The 16,564-nt window shown below is 34.7% G+C and overlaps 2 protein-coding genes across 2 annotated transcripts in view; one reads left to right on the plus strand and one right to left on the minus strand.

The window, feature by feature from the left end:
• Positions 1-16,564, plus strand: part of Ninac (STKc_myosinIII_N_like and MYSc_Myo21 domain-containing protein ninaC) — a 1,002,000-nt gene that overhangs the window by 82,375 nt on the left and 903,061 nt on the right. The window lies entirely within an intron of this gene.
• Positions 3,230-4,516, minus strand: LOC141537854 (uncharacterized). Its single transcript, XM_074259041.1, has 3 exons — positions 3,723-4,516; positions 3,369-3,643; positions 3,230-3,283 (listed from the first exon to the last, which is right to left on the minus strand). The coding sequence occupies exons 1-2, from the start codon at positions 3,795-3,797 to the stop codon at positions 3,371-3,373; spliced, it is 348 nt and encodes a 115-aa protein (XP_074115142.1). The 5' UTR covers positions 3,798-4,516; the 3' UTR covers positions 3,230-3,283; positions 3,369-3,370.

Here is a 16,564-nt window from a genome sequence, read left to right on the forward strand (position 1 = left end):
GAGGCCAACCCAGGCCTACTCTACGATCCATTCAAGAAAATACATCTGATCCGCGAAGAATGGCAACTCATTAGTTCGATCAACATCGACAAACTGGTGAATATGTATCCACATTCGAACCAAAGTTTATGGGAAGCCTACGGAATATGCTCAACGAAATTCAATCATTCAATCTGCACATCATATTTGAGGGTCAACAGCCATAGAGAAATACAAGCAGAACTTCAACAAGCTCAACATCGGCTAAGACAACTCCTCGAGGACCCACAACTAGAAGAATTCGACTCACAAAACCGCACAAAAAGAGCCCCTGGTTCGGATTCGTAGGTACAATAGCTCGAGAACTGTTTGGGACCATGGACTACAGCGACAAAGAGCACATCATCAAGGAAATAGACAATCTATATCAAAACAATAGGGAATTAATACACCTATCCCAAAACAACACTCACATCATCAAGAGTGAAATAAATGAGATCCTTAAACACGAATCAAACATAACCGAGAGGATCAAGGAACTGGTCCGAACATCAGCCTACCTCAAGCATGCAATAAATAAACAATTGAGCGATCTACAAAGAATCCAATTGTTCTCAATGGCTGGAGACGAACATATTCACCTGATGACCAACCATCTACGTATTCTAAACAACGCAGAAAAGATTATAGAAGAAGCGAAATGGGGTAGACTCACCTATTTAACAGTGTCAGCCAAACAACTGCATCAAGCAACCGCTGACATGATGAAAAAACACCCGACGCTGAACCCACCTCAACCTCTGAATCACATGGACATCAATACACTAGCCAGGGTGTCCACAGTGGAAACAGGAAAAACAAATGGACATTTCCTGATAATAATTACAGTTCCACTATTCGATCAGACGCCATGGTTAGCATATGAGCTGAAATCACTTCCCAAGCCTGAGAAAATTGGAGACCAAATATCAACATTGACAATTCAACCAACATCGAAATATCTCGTGTCAGAACCATCGTTTGATGAATATTTTCTCGCTGAACAAGATTATATCAACAACTGCAAGCCAATCGGACCAGACATGGCATGCCCACCAGACCTCGTGTCCAAAACAACCAAGTTGGTGAACGAGGTAGATTGCGAGATGGAATTATTGATGAATCCGAAAACCAAAAATCTACGGAATTGTAATATAAGAATAATTCCAAAATGCAAATTAACTTGGATAAAAATGAACGAGAAAAACACCTGGGCATATTCGACGTGCAAGGAGGAAAATATTCAATGGAGATGTCCAGGACAAACTGCCGAAAATCAGGTAATTAATAGCACCGGCCTGATACATATCCATCAGGGATGCCAAGCGACGTGTAACGAATACACTATTCGTGGGATTGCCAGAGAATCAACAAAGATAGACCTCATTGCCCCGAGTTTTAACCTATCCTTAGAAACGTTAAACTCGAGCCTGAAAACCAACAACGCAGCTCCAAATTCGTTCGCACAGAATCAAGATCCAGCTACGATTATCGACAAATTCGAACCTTGGGGCCAAGGATTGGAAGAAAACGAAGAGAAAATGTCACTAATTGCCCTGGATCATCAAAAAGAAGAAATTAGTCGGAAGATAACTATAGGAACAGTATCAACTGTTGGAATAATATCACTTATAATTGGGGGGATAGCCATACAAAAACTGTCCGCCGATTTCTATTGAAACCTCGCCAGACCAGCAGAAAAGACGAAAAACCAGTCGTAATCGAACTGAAAACATTCGAAGAAAAATCATCAAGCCTGCCAGAAGCCAACGAACCACTTCCAACAAGAACCGATGTCGACAACGAGATGAACGTCTCCACGAAAGCTAAAATAACAACCAAAGAAGCTCCAGAGATCGTCAAAACACCAAAGAAACCAAAAACATTCCGATTAAGAGACTACAAATCACCAATTTAGAAGAAAAACCCAGCATCAACGAAAGAATTATTACATAATCAAACCGATGGCTCTTTTGCGGAAAAAGTAAGAAATAACTTTAAAATTATAATAGAATCCTTTCTTTCCTATATAATTTCGTTTTACAAAAATAATAGTAAAGTTCTTCATGCCAAAAACGAGTCAACAGTTTGAACAAATAATCTAATCTAAAATACAAAAAAAAAAAATTTTTCCTACCTTAATAGATAGTTGATAGTATAATGAAAATCAGTAAAATTATCCGAATTATGAAAAGTTTTGCTGCTTTATGACTCACAAGACCGAAAATAAAATTATCTCCGGCCTTGGGGGGACGAGCGAGAACAACGCAAAACGTTATTTCAAAATTTCTTTTCCGAAAACAAAAAGTTTCTTCCTCCTTCCAAATAATTCTCCCAATCATAGTTTTCACCTTACTATCACTATAATTATATATTACACAGTATTTTACTATTGCCATTTTATCATTATACGTCATAATAAATATAACTACTTATTATAACTCTATTATATCTACTATATTACATTTTATATATTTTATATGTTATAACCGAGTATTCAACAAAATTTTATAAGTATATTAATTATATTATTAATATAATACTTTAACATTAATTATACTTTATAATGATTTTAAGAAAATCGAGCTAACGTCACTCATTAAAATCGTTCCAAATTATCAAATCATAAAGATTTGTTTCTCTTTGTAAAATCCTTATTTCGAACACTCAATATTCAATAAGAGTGAGTATAAGTAAGAAAGAGAACAGGAGGAGTCCTCTAGCGGTAATTATAAAAGAACTGCTACATCAAGCAAAGTAGCTCACCGACACTCGCTCAATTACAGTCGCCTCTCGGTAAGCCACGCCCACAGCCGTGTTACCGCATGGGTATAACGTATAAAGCATACCACACACGTACCTACATATACACGCAGATATATACATATGCCTATATGTATACGCTGTTCTCCTTCTTTCCTCACCCTCACTAATACAATAATAAGAACCGCATTCTTCTGGTCCCCCTTTTCTTTTTTTTTATACCTTTTTCCTCTCTTCTCTTTCGTCCTTTTTATCCTTACCTTTCTTTGATTTCCATTACTAATTTTAAAATTAATAAATACAAAATTTTTTTGGATATGGGAAAAGGAGAAAGTATAGGAAATAAAAATGAGAAATTAATTTGAAAAAAAAAAAAAAAAAAAGAAACCTTTTAATAAATATAATATTATAAAATATATCTTTCTTTACATTTTTTTATTTATCTTCGACGAGAAGACGCGTCCAGTTCTCGGCGGAAGCGGAGACACCCGATATGTCTGGCCTGCAACAAAAGAGAAAAGAACAATAAAAAAAAAAAAATAAAGTTATTTTCTTAAATAGTAACCATGAAGCATATCGTAACATACTTCTACCCCATAGTGACCAAACCATTAAAGACCGCCTCGAGCAAGGCGATCCTTAAATGTTCGATATCCTCGTGGTTGGGGGCGAGCACCTCTTCAAAATCCTGGACCTCCGCGACCATCGCTAGGTCCTGGAATCCGAAGAAGACCACTGCCTCCACGACCTCGGGAGGCAGAGAGCCAAATAGGGTCACCAGGCAAGAAGCCAAAAATAAAGCTTCTCGAGGATGGATAGGACGTGCCAACCCCGCCAAGAGCCGAACCGCCCTTCTCAAATCCTAGAAAAAAAAAAAAAAAAAAAAAAAAAAAAAAAAATTTTTAAATTTTTTTTCTCTCTTAAAATAATGCCTTACTTACCCTCTCCCCATACACCATTAGGACCATCTGGTACCAAGTACCATATCCCTCGAAATTGGTCTCGCATGTATACATTTTTTTAACTGAAACAACTCACGGTTTGAAGCACACTAACACTCTATCCGGCTACGTGAAACTCGAGAGGCAAGCGAAACGAGATAAGAAAGATCATTGTCAGCAAAATATGTACAATGTAACACTGTGCAGAATTAAAATATAAATTAAATTAAATAGCAAGCACTAGATGACTCCTCCTGTTACTCTTCTCTTTACGTCAAATTATACTAAGTTAAATCAAAATTTGTAAGTGGCTCTCGCTTATGGGGAAGGTGGCCATAGGAAAACCGAAAAACTATACTAGCTTCTCGCTTTTCCGGGGGAATGTTATGTCCACCCCAAAATTTTTCTTTAAATTTAAATCACCCGCGCAGATGGAAGACTTCTCCATGCGCGAAAGCCACAATAAAATATAAGCTACGCGACTGCTGGTTGACTAGCGGGGACTTCTGCAAACTCAGCACCGCGAGCATTTAAAAACGAGAAACGGAGACCGCTCCCGGTCTTTGTTAATTAATTCGACTTCCGCGTTTAATTGACGGGCCCGTGCCTTGTAGAGTCCTTTGCTTTAATTTGCACTGCACTTAAAGGAAGTTTGGACGCGGTTTAACCGGCAGGCCACGTACTAATTTTAAGTATCTTAGAGAGTCGCATTCTTAAAGTTCTAATTTGCCCTGCACTTAGGCGAGAATTCGGCCAGTAAATAAATCCTAAAGAACCGGAATCTCCAAGTTCTAATTTGCTCTGCACTTAGGCGAGAATCCGGTCATTAAGTTATTCAAAAATTTCTTAAAAGCTAGTTTTGCGCACTTTACCCTACGGGGGACTGGAGGACGTTAGCTCAATCAAATTAATAAAATTCATTTAATTAAATTACGTTAAAATTCATATTTGTTAAAGTGTAAGAGTTTTAGTGTCTATAAAAATAAATGTCAAGAGAAGTGAAATTTGTTCGAATCAATTCATTTCGTAAAAATAAGCAGCCCAATCCATCCTACTCTATCCGCCGCAAGGACCGATCAGAGGGCCCAACCCAGGAAAAGGCGCTAACAGCAGCCCCGGAATCACGGATCCGGTAATAATTAAAAATCCTGCAAAGAGTAAGTACACCTTTTCTTAATAAAATTCCGTAATCAGTCTCAAACGAAGGCGTGGTAAATTCGTCCGTCGAAAACGTCCCACATAAATAATTAAAACAACGGAATTAAAAACTCCGTTGCGTATTCTTTAAGCCGTTAGTCCAAACCTCCACCGTTTACGCTACCACTTAAACGCCCTTGGACATAACAACGGGTTATTATTCATATTAGATTACTTTTTTTACTTATGCATATAATTTTGAACTATAATTTACGTGAAAAGTATTAATCAATTAAAGAAGTGTATTATTAATATTTTAATGAATCGAAAATGTACAAACATTACCATTTTTATTTTTAATTACAGATACTTTCATGAAGTTTTTACATTAGTTTTTTTATGTGCGTCAGGAAACATTTGACGATAATCTTTAACCAATTGTAACACGTATTGCATTTGTTTTTCATCCTTAGTATAACGATTACAAAAATCTTGCACTAGTTTAACTCCCCTTTCAGCACAGTCATTCACAACCGATAGTTTTTTGTATCGTAATGCAGTTTTGTAGTGTTCATTATGAGCCCATTCAGAAGGATGAATCTTTAAAAATTCTGTTTGTAACTCGAATCTATTGAAAAAATTGATCGATTCTGCAGTTACGAAAAAGTCAATATCATTATATAATAATTCAGTTATGCTCTTAGTTTGAAAGCGTTTAACACTACATTTTTCACTAGTATAATCCAAGTCTTCTTCCGGAATATCATCAATCACAATTGTTTCTTCTTCTTTACGCAGCTTAGCGACAATTTTTAATTTTGTTTCTTGTGAAACTTCCTCATCAAAAATAGCCATGATTGCTAATTCTGGTGATAAATACCACAAGTGATTCATAAATCTACTAATTGCCACAGTAGCAAGATTACTGTTGATTGCCTTAAAGTTGTTGAGTTCTTTTATAAACTGTAGATCATGGTACGGAGTGTTGACACTATTTGACGACGAAAACCAAGCTTTTACATAAACCATTGTCACAAAAACACATATTTGCCGTAGTTTATTATCTTCACCTTTTTTCAATGACAATTGCTCCCGAAGCATGTACATTTTCAATATATAAATAGCTTGTGCCATCCATCGTGCATGGTGACAAGCTCCTGGCTTACGAAAACTAAATTTTTCGGGGATGACACCGATAAAAACTAAAGTAAGCTCTAATAACTCTTTGTAATCATCACGAGGCAGTTGTGATGCAAGAGTTTCAGTCGCAAAAGTTCTAATAGATTCAATTTTTTCATTTGTCAAGATATTATCATTTTTCGGATCATCTAAACCTGTTTTGTAACTGAGTTTATTTAAATCTCCCCATTGCTTTTGGAATCGGATAAAAAGTGGAACATTAGGACCAACAGTATTTGGAAAAACAGCTACGAAGACATATCTTAGGACTATTTCAAATATATGATGCCTACATGGAAGATACAACAAATCTCTTTCTAACAATTTTTCCAGTAATGCAGCAGCACCATTACGAAGGCCTAAATTTGAAGGAGGAGTGTCACAGCATATTGCTTTTACAGATATGTCGAATCCCCAGTCACATAATGTCTTATGAACTACAGAAGCTTGTGCCATTCCAGTTCCATCTTCACTCGTTGGTACACCTAACATAATTTCTTTACTTTCTGAAGTAATTATTACAGGCAATCGATGATCAGTTTCTGTGATAATAATGATTTCTCTTTTTCACTTTCCAATTTTCGTTTTTCGAAATCCAATTGTTTCTCTAATTTTTTAACACCAATTTCACCGTCATCGTATTTTGTCTTAATATTTGCAATAAAACCAATTCGTTCATCTGATCTCTGATTATTCAAGAATTCTTTGGAATTTTCATCAACCATTTCAAATACATTTGACGGTGCGATGTCAAATAATTTTTTTAATAAACAGGAAAATTCATTTTGTTTTTTCACAGCAACTTCACTCCGATTTCTATGTTTAAGAAGTATGCGCCACTCATCATACAGTTTTTTCAACTTATCTCGACATCTTTGCACATCTTGAACGGGAATTCGAGCTTTCTTCCAAAACACAATAATTTCATCAATCACTGCAGCAACACAATCTTTGATAGTATTATTTAAAATACGTGTATAAAAAAATAACACTTTCAAAGCTTGCAATTTCGATGGTAATTTGTTACCTACGATTTGAACGTCAACATCACCAATCAAAAAAATGTTTTGACGTAAACGTGATAACTCCATATTTAACTGATTACTTAAATATCGGATAAATGAACTCAAAAAATTTATTTATATATCAAAAAGGCATCAGTACTAGTAATTGAACGATTTTGATCAAGCTGAGAAATAAATGTAGGTTATGAGTAATCTGAGAAATAATTTTAGTGTTAGAGATTGAAGTAAAATCTAATAGATGGCGGCATGATCGGTTTCTAAAATGTTTTTAACCAGAAATCAAAATTTGAAATTGGAGTTTGCTGATATTTGTACCAATAACAATAAAAATCGAGACAATAGGTCCCGAATTTCTTTTGTATCCAAAAAAAGTTAAAAATCTTTAAAATGTTCGACAGTTCAGGCTAAAAAAATGAATTGGTGTTACTATTATTCCAAAGTTACAGTTACTTTGAAAATTTTCTAAACAAAAAAATCCAATGAGATTATAAAGAATAACCGGTTCATGATTTATGAACTATTAAATGACCAAAAAAACAGAAAAAACTATGAAAAAGATTATAGATTCAATTTAGACCTCGAATAACTTCAAAACCGTTAGAATTATCAAAAAATGATAAGAGACCTTTTTTGTAGACCGTTAAATTTTGCATTAGAAAAAATATTTTCTGATGTGATTTGTTGGTTAGTTTATGACGTAAAAAATTCCAAAGTAAAAATATAACTTTTCCCATGTTATTTTCCTTTAAAACTTTGACCGTCGGGGGGCGCGGGTTAATATTAAAATTAAGAGCTACAACTTGGCATGATTTTTTTTTTATAGATTTTGAACCGATTTTGAACTATCGTGAAAAAAAATTTCAAAAAACCCAACATAAGGACCACCCTAATATATATATATATATATATATATATATATATATATATATATATATATATATATATATATATATATATATATATATATATATATATATACACTAGTCACAAAAATTAAGGGATATAAAAAAAATTCCAAATTTTTTGGTGATTTTCAGCGAGCTGTAACTCCGAGGAAAATGATCGCACAGAAAAAAAAAAAGCAAATAGTAGCTCCAAGTGTCTAGTTTTTAGATATGACCATGAAAATTTTTGTCATCGTCAGGTCTGAAGAAATCCTAAGAAAACTACTGAAAAAAATTTTTGAAATTTTTTTCGTCTTAAAAAAGGTCTACGGGCTTCAAAAAAATTTTTCGATTGTTTCGTTTAAAAGCACTTTTAGTAAATTTAATACCCTTTAATTTGACGTAATCAAAAGCCTGTACGATAATTTGCCGCGGAGTTATCGTCAATCAAAGCAAAAAGTTTTTTTGACTTTGGAAATCAATAACTCTGGAAATAATGACCGTATAGGAAATCGAAGGAGGGTTTTGAAAACTACACAATATTCTCTATAAGAAAACGTAAACCGCTTTTGAAGAAAATTTTTTTGAATTGAAAACTCGGACTGAAAAAAGACAAAATTTCGCATAATTAAGGATATTTGGATAACTTGGTATAACTTTGGATAAAATGGATGAACGAAGGATATCGTTGGTAATTTTTAACTTCAAAGTATCCCCTAAAATCCCTAAGAAATTCAAAGCGCTGCGATTTTTTGTTCATAGTGCCCAGAAGCTTCAAATTCTGTGTTTTCGCAAAAATCACCATTATGAGCAATTTTGTGATTTTTATTCATTTTTCCATTGAAAAAAATTTTTTTCAAAATTCTTTATTTTTTCGATCAAAGAGATTAATTTTTCAAGAAATTTGAAAAAAAAATTTCAATTTTTTCGAAAATTTTTTCGAAATTTTTTTATCAAAAATTTTTTTTTAATTTTTTTTTATCGTCTTCAGAATGCTTCACTATTGTCAAAAAAATTAACTCAATTTTTTCTATCCGCTACAACTGCCTTAGTTTTAATCTCATTTTAAAAATTCAATAAAAACAAATTGATATATACCCCCGCGGAGTTCGGCTTTTCCTCACACAAAACTTGAATTTTACGTTTTCTTTTTAGCCTAAATTCCTTACGTGAATTTTATGTAAGCTTTTCTTTGATAAGCACCTTTTGATATGCCTCGTCGACATTTAGCTGCCACAGATGTGGCTCGCATTGTTACCCTCCTTCAAGAGGGCTACAGTCAGGTGGATGTAGCAGCTTCTATGGGAGTGAGCCAGTCCGTTATCAGTCGGGCCTATGCCCGATTTAACGCGACTCAAAGTTACGATCGTCGTCCGGGTCAAGGTAGACTACGAATCACTACCGAGCGTGATGATCGAGCTATCATTCGAGAAGCTCGTCGAAACCCTACTGCGCATGCCCACACGATCGCTCATCAATTTCGCAATCGTCGACAACGTCCTCCCCAACAACACATATCGGCATCGACGGTTCGAAATCGCTTTCGAGAGCAAGGACTACGCGCTAGACGCGCAAATCGCGTGCCTATGCTCACTCCACGACATCGCCGAGCCCGATTGGCCTATGCTCATGATCATCACCATTGGGGTCGTAGACAGTGGACCAGTGTATTATGGACTGACGAATCTCGATTTTGTCTTCATGGCAGCGATAGACGATCTCTCGTTTGGCGCCGTCGTGGAGAACGAGATCGGGATGGTTTTACGAGACCAGTTACAGCTTTCAATGGTGGATCAGTCATGGTGTGGGCAGGCGTGTCCTTCAATACCAGAACCCCGTTGGTCATCGTTCGTGGGACGTTGACTGCCGATAGGTACGTCGACGAAATTCTGGAGCCACACGTCCTGCCTATGCGCACACGCATGGGGGCAAGACGGTTCATTTTGATGCAGGATAATGCTCGTCCTCACACTGCAGTTCGTACGCGAACTTTTCTCCGCGCCAACAACGTAACAACGCTTAATCATCCAGCGATGAGTCCTGATTTGAACCCAATTGAGCATGTTTGGGACATGCTTGGGCGTCGATTGCGGCGAGACTATCCGCAACTGCACAATCTTCATCAGTTGACTCAAGCGTTGTTACGTTGTTGGCAAGGAATTTCGCAACGTGATATTCGACGATGCATCAACATGCAAGAGCGTTTACGAGCTGTGATTCGGAACAGAGGTGGCAATACACGGTACTGAGCAGTTACTGCCGTGCGTACAGAGGTCATTCGGCTGCTTCAAACAGACAAACACGCAGACAAAGACACACACACACACACACACACACACACACACACACACACACACACACACACACACACACACACGTGTGTGTGTGAGAAGCGTAAATCCGATCGAGCAACCTCCACGTGGTACGCTTTGGGTAACGCTAATGCCGGCGGTAAAACAACAGTCGAAAAAAATTGAGAAAATTTCGAAAAAAATTTTCGAAAAAAATTGAAATTTTTTTTTTTTCAAATTTCTTGAAAAATCAATCTCTTTTATCGAAAAAATAAAGAATTTTGAAAAAAAAAATTTTTTTCAATGGAAAAATGAATAAAAATCACAAAATTGCTCATAATGGTGATTTTTGCGAAAACACAGAATTTGAAGCTTCTGGGCACTATGAACAAAAAATCGCAGCGCTTTGAATTTCTTAGGGATTTTAGGGGATACTTTGAAGTTAAAAATTACCAACGATATCCTTCGTTCATCCATTTTATCCAAAGTTATACCAAGTTATCCAAATATCCTTAATTATGCGAATTTTTGTCTTTTTTCAGTCCGAGTTTTCAATTCAAAAAAAATTTTTTCTTCAAAAGTGGTTTACGTTTTCTTATAGAGAATATTGTGTAGTTTTCAAAACCCTCCTTCGATTTCCTATACGTTCATTATTTCCAGAGTTATTGATTTCCAAAGTCAAAAAAACTTTTTGCTTTGATTGACGATAACTCCGCGGCAAATTATCGTACAGGCTTTTTGATTACGTCAAATTAAAGGGGTATTAAATTTACTAAAAGTGCTTTTGAACGAAACAATCGAAAAATTTTTTTGAAGCCCGTAGAACTTTTTTAAGACGAAAAAAATTTCGAAAAATTTTTTTCAGTAGTTTTCTTAGGATTTCTCCAGACCTGACGATGACAAAAAATTTTCATGATCTTATCTAAAAACTAGACACTTGGAGCTACAATTTGCTTTTTTTTTTTTTCTGTGCGATCATTTTCCTCGGAGTTACAGCTCGCTGAAAATCACCAAAAAATTTGGAATTTTTTTTATATCCCTTAATTTTTGTGACTAGTGTATATTTGATACTATTCACCGAACTGCATAAATCAACATTAATATGAGCATTAAATGTTTTGCTCAGCAGAAGAGAATATGGTACCACCCAACGATTGTCAATGTCGATGTCTGCGTTGTTGATAGTTTTAATGAAAGATTATCCGCCATTTTCGGTACTTCTTCGACGATATATTGGATATCCGTCAACATGTGTGACCGTATCGTTAGTGAAATCTTTAGGAAAACGCTTTGTACATTTACCATCTACCATGCAAGGTGATGAACGATTCAGATTTCCGCATGGACCATGAATCATGTTTGTAGTAACGATATCAAACAGTAATTGATCAGTAGACGGATCTGGAATCTCTGCAGAAATCAAACTATCGATGTCTTCAGCACGTATTTTGTCGACGAACCATATTAAAATGTGTGCATGTGGTAATCCACGCTTTTGCCACTCAACTGAATATATCCAACAACGTGTGGGGCCAAATACATGCAATTTCGTAATGAAGCTGATTAAAGACTTTAATTTTTGTTTAAACACACGTGCTGTAATGTCATGACGATGTATTGCATTTTGTCCTGGCAATAGCAATGATGTAATTTCCTGCCATTTTGGATTACATGTAAAAGTAATGAAAAGACACGGTCGTCCATATTCACGCACGAAAGTCATAGCATCCTGAATGTATTCTTGCATGTGACGTGACTACCTACGTACGATGATGGTAAGATAACAGAGTTACCAATTTCGGCAGTGTCAGCGTTGTTCGCAATAGCATCTCGCAAGTGAATATATTCGTCTGCACGCAGCTTCTGTTGATTATATCGCAAGTATCGTAGTCGTTCACTCTCTATCTTCGCATACATGTCGACCATAAATTGTTGGCAAAGCTCACGACATCGTAAAATGATATTATCTCGGCCACATCTAATCATCAAACGATATGAATAAAAATCCTTCGAGCTAACGTTCTTATTTGTTTCAGCTCCTGTAATAATATATATTTAAATTAATTGAAGATTTATTCTTTAATAATAAAATAGTTGTGTTCTTAATAATGAAAGAATTACCTGTTACGGGATCTCGTTGTTTAATGTTTACGCAATATCCATCTTGTCCCTTCCAGAAAATTAGTGGATATTGGAGAGCGTCATATGAACGATGGGTATCACTGATGAACTGAAGATCATTATTTCTTCTTCGAATCACGATTTGTCGCGTAGCTGTACGGTCGCCAACCATAATTCCAGCAACGTCGTCAACAACAGGTGCGTTGAATCTACGTACATGCTCTCCAGCTGGTGTTCTATCAGGATTGATGACAATAGCGTGATTGTCACTTTGTAGCTTGGGCATGTGTGATTTGAAGAATTTTAATAATTCATTGTGCTCATTTAACATAGCGTCCAGCTCACTGACGATACGCCTGGCAAACGGTGAATTAAGATTATGGTAGTCGCAACGTGCATCCACGCGATTGGCGAGTGCACGTTCGGAATCCTCGCCACCCATAAAGTATACTTGTAAAAATTTATGAGGTTCGTTTGGCATTGGTAGCAATGAGCCCACTTTGTGATAAACTTGGCCTTTGATTTTGAACGTGGAATTAAATTGTTGACCGTTTGCAGCAGTATTGTTAACTATTTTTGTTGCTCCAAATGATGTCATTTGGAAACATGAATTGAATGTGCGTATTGACTTCAGGAATAGGCTAGAATCTGGATCTGTACCGATAAGTAAACCGTGCAATGGTTCAGGTGGTGTTTCAATTTCGGGTAGTTGCATTTTTCCAGATGAGCAATACATCCCAACTGGCTCATTTTTAAATTTAAGTGCATGGCAATGCGGGCATTCCTTTTCCAAAGTACCAATAACCACTTTAGAATGATTATAATATTCAACATCCGGCTCGTACTGGAACACTAGTCGAAGAAATAAATTTGACGTAAATGCTCGATGAACTTGTTGGCGTTGTTGGTCAATTCCTCTACGTCCATCGACTATGAATCTGCGAGTTTCTCTTCGTTCTAGTTGTCTTTGTTGATTTTGTTCATCTCGTGCCTCTTGTGATCGTAATTCACGTAACTGTGACATTTTCCTACGCGCATCAGCATTGACTTCTTCAATTTGTTCGCTTGATCTTTGTACTCTTTCATTTAGCCGGGCTCTAGAATTGATCGTTCGATGACTCAAATTGGCTCCTTTGCGTTTTGTTGGCATTGCTGACTGTACATAGAACATATAAATAAATGAAGTTAAAATACTTAAACGGATAGAAAACTTTGTTTATATTTGATAAGCGCTATCAACTGTTAAATGATTTTTTATCATCATACGATTTGATGAATATTTATTAACAGTCAGTAAGTAATTTATTAAGTACATTTTACAAATAGTTAATAAATATTTATTAATGGTTATAAATAAAAAAAAACATTTATAAATAAATGATATAAATGATATTAATAAATTATATAAATATAAATAATTTATAAAGATGATTTATGTTCGTAAGCAATCTTCAGATAATATAAAATTGCAAGCAGAAGAAATTCACTCAACGAAATATTTATTAATTTTTTTAATATACTATAGATATTTGTGGCATAAATATTTGTTAACTATTAATAAAGTCTTATTAACAATTAATAAATGTACTTTCATCTCAAATAAATATTTACTGAATGTTAAAATATATTATTTTAATTTAAGAAATTAAATAAATTATTAATAGTTAATAAATCCTTTTATCAGTGTATTGATAGAAAACAGTGACTTAATTTAAACAGTTTTCATTTGCTTATTATTTGACTTACCTTTCACAATAATAAAACAGGTATATTTATTAACCACGTATACATCTTCGTTTTAATTTATTAACCACGTACACGTTTTCGTTTTGATTTAAAACAATTCCCAAAAAATGCTAAGTACAATATATACAGGTACGGTAATGGCCGTTGTTGGCGGGAGCTTACAACACGTGTTTATTTACATGAGATCACTTAATTAACTGAGAGTTAAAACTGTCTCTGTCAGATTAATAAATAGTAAATAAATTATTGCACTGGAAATTAATGATAATTTTATGATAACAGTAAAATTAATATGAGAGTTGCAAAGAAAAATTAACATAATAGGTATAACAGTCACTGCTACGATTGATACACAAATAAAACTAAAAAAACATGGCTGAAAAATGTATAGTGAGTAAGACAGGAGACCGGCTTAGTCCTCATCCCTACTACGTAATGTTTGCTGGATAAGTGGTGACACCTGGCGGGGATAACTGATCGATTGATAGTTGATCAGTAGTCGAACGGTGAGGGCGGGAGATCAAATTGAATTTAAAAAAAAATCATAATTAAAGGAACTTGAAATTATAATATCTGGATAGGAATTAACAAATAAAAAATAGGGGTTGATCGTAAAGGAGTGAAAAATTGAGAGGATTATGAGATTTTTTATTGTAAGTCATCAAAAAATAAAAAAAAAATTTTGCCAAAAAATTAAAGTTTATAATTAACCAGTAAAAAATAGGGGTTGATCGTAGAGGGGTGAAAAATTTAGAGTAATATGAGATTTTTTATTGTAAGTCATCAAAAAATAAAAAAAAAATTTTGCCAAAAAATTAAAGTTTTTAATTAACGAATAAAAAATAAGGGTTGATCTCAGAGGGGTGAAAATTTAGGGTTGTATGTATTTTTGTATGCTGTGTCATAAAAAAATAAAAACAAAAAATTTTGCCTAAAAAATAAAAACAAAAATTTAGGGGTGGACTACCCTTAACATTTAGGGGGATGAAAAATAGATGTTGGCCGATTCTCCACCCTAGCCGACAATCACGCTAAGGATCACAAAAATCGGTCCAGCTGTTTCGGAGGAGTTCAAGTTCGAACACCGTGACACGAGAATTTTATACATTAGATAGAAGAAGATATATGGTCAGATCTAATTATATGTGAGTTTATATACACTACTGGAAAAAATTAAGGGATCAAAAAAAAATTCCAAATTTTTCGGTAGTTTTCAACAGGCCGTAACTTTGAGAAAAATGGTCGTACAGGAAATAAAAAAAAAGGAAATTGTAGCTCCAAGTGTCTAGTTTTTGGATTAGAACTTCAAGATTTTGTAGCCTCCGCGGTTTCTGAGTAATCGTAGAAAAACCAGCAACAAAAAAATTCTCAAAATTTTTTTAGTTTTTTTTTTTGGTCTACGGGCGTGGAAAAAATTTTTTTAGCTTAACCACCATAAGGATCGGATACTTTGTTCATTTAGCTTTAATTTCTTTTTTTAAACACCCTGATACGTCAACTCCTCGCTGAGATATCGGTCATCAAATGGAAAAGGATCTTTTTGTCTTTGATTATCGATATCTCAGCAACCAATGATTGTACAGAAAGTTAAAGGTGGGTTTCAAGAACTTGAATGAATTCCCCTTAACGACTGTCCATTGTTTTTTCGAAAAAAATTTTTTCTTTCCGTCACATGAATTTGAAAATGCAACAAAAAAAAGGGCTTTTAGTGGTTTTTGGAAAATCAAGCGCTGGATCGAAAATATTGAGGAAACCACTAATGTTAAGTGTGCCTTTTACAGTTCAATATGTCCACAAAAACCCTACAAAGAATCAAATTAATCCAGCCAGCCGTTTTTTTGTTTCACTTGATCGAATTTTTGAAAAATTAAAGGATCACGTTTTTGCTCTGAAAAGCTCATAATTTTTAAAAATGAGAAAAAATGGTTTTTTCGAGCTTTTTCTACATTTCGTTCCAAAAGTGCTTAAATTTTCAAAAAAAAAAAAATTCAAAAAAAAATTTTCAAAAAAAAAAATTTTTTCGAAAAAAATTTAAAAAAAAAAATTTTTTTGGAAAAATTTTTTTAACAAGTTAAGGAAACTCAAAAAACCATCGCCCAATGATTTTTATCACCTTTCCACCTCTGCATTCCTTGATTCTACTGATCTCCTTTTAATTAAATTAATAAAAAAGTTAATACCCCCAATCGAATTTCGATTTTTTCATACGCTTTTCGGAGTTTTTTTCTTTTCTTTTTGTGAATCCTTAGCAAATCGCTTCATTTAACAGTTTTTTCAAAACTAATCCCTCTGCGCTAAAAAAATTTTTTTAATTTTTTGGTCAAAATTGAAAATTTCTGACTTTTGATTCTTAATCATGGTTAGACGACATTTATCGGAGGTGGAAGTCGCTCGGTTAGTGACTCTTATCGACGAAGGTTACACTCAACATGCAGTTGCTATCCGGATGGGTGTAAGTC

This window comes from Cotesia typhae, unplaced genomic scaffold (genome assembly GCF_013202065.1).
Source record: "Cotesia typhae breed Kobodo isofemale line unplaced genomic scaffold, CoteBio_Ctyphae contig_17, whole genome shotgun sequence".
Lineage (NCBI taxonomy): Eukaryota > Metazoa > Arthropoda > Insecta > Hymenoptera > Braconidae > Cotesia > Cotesia typhae.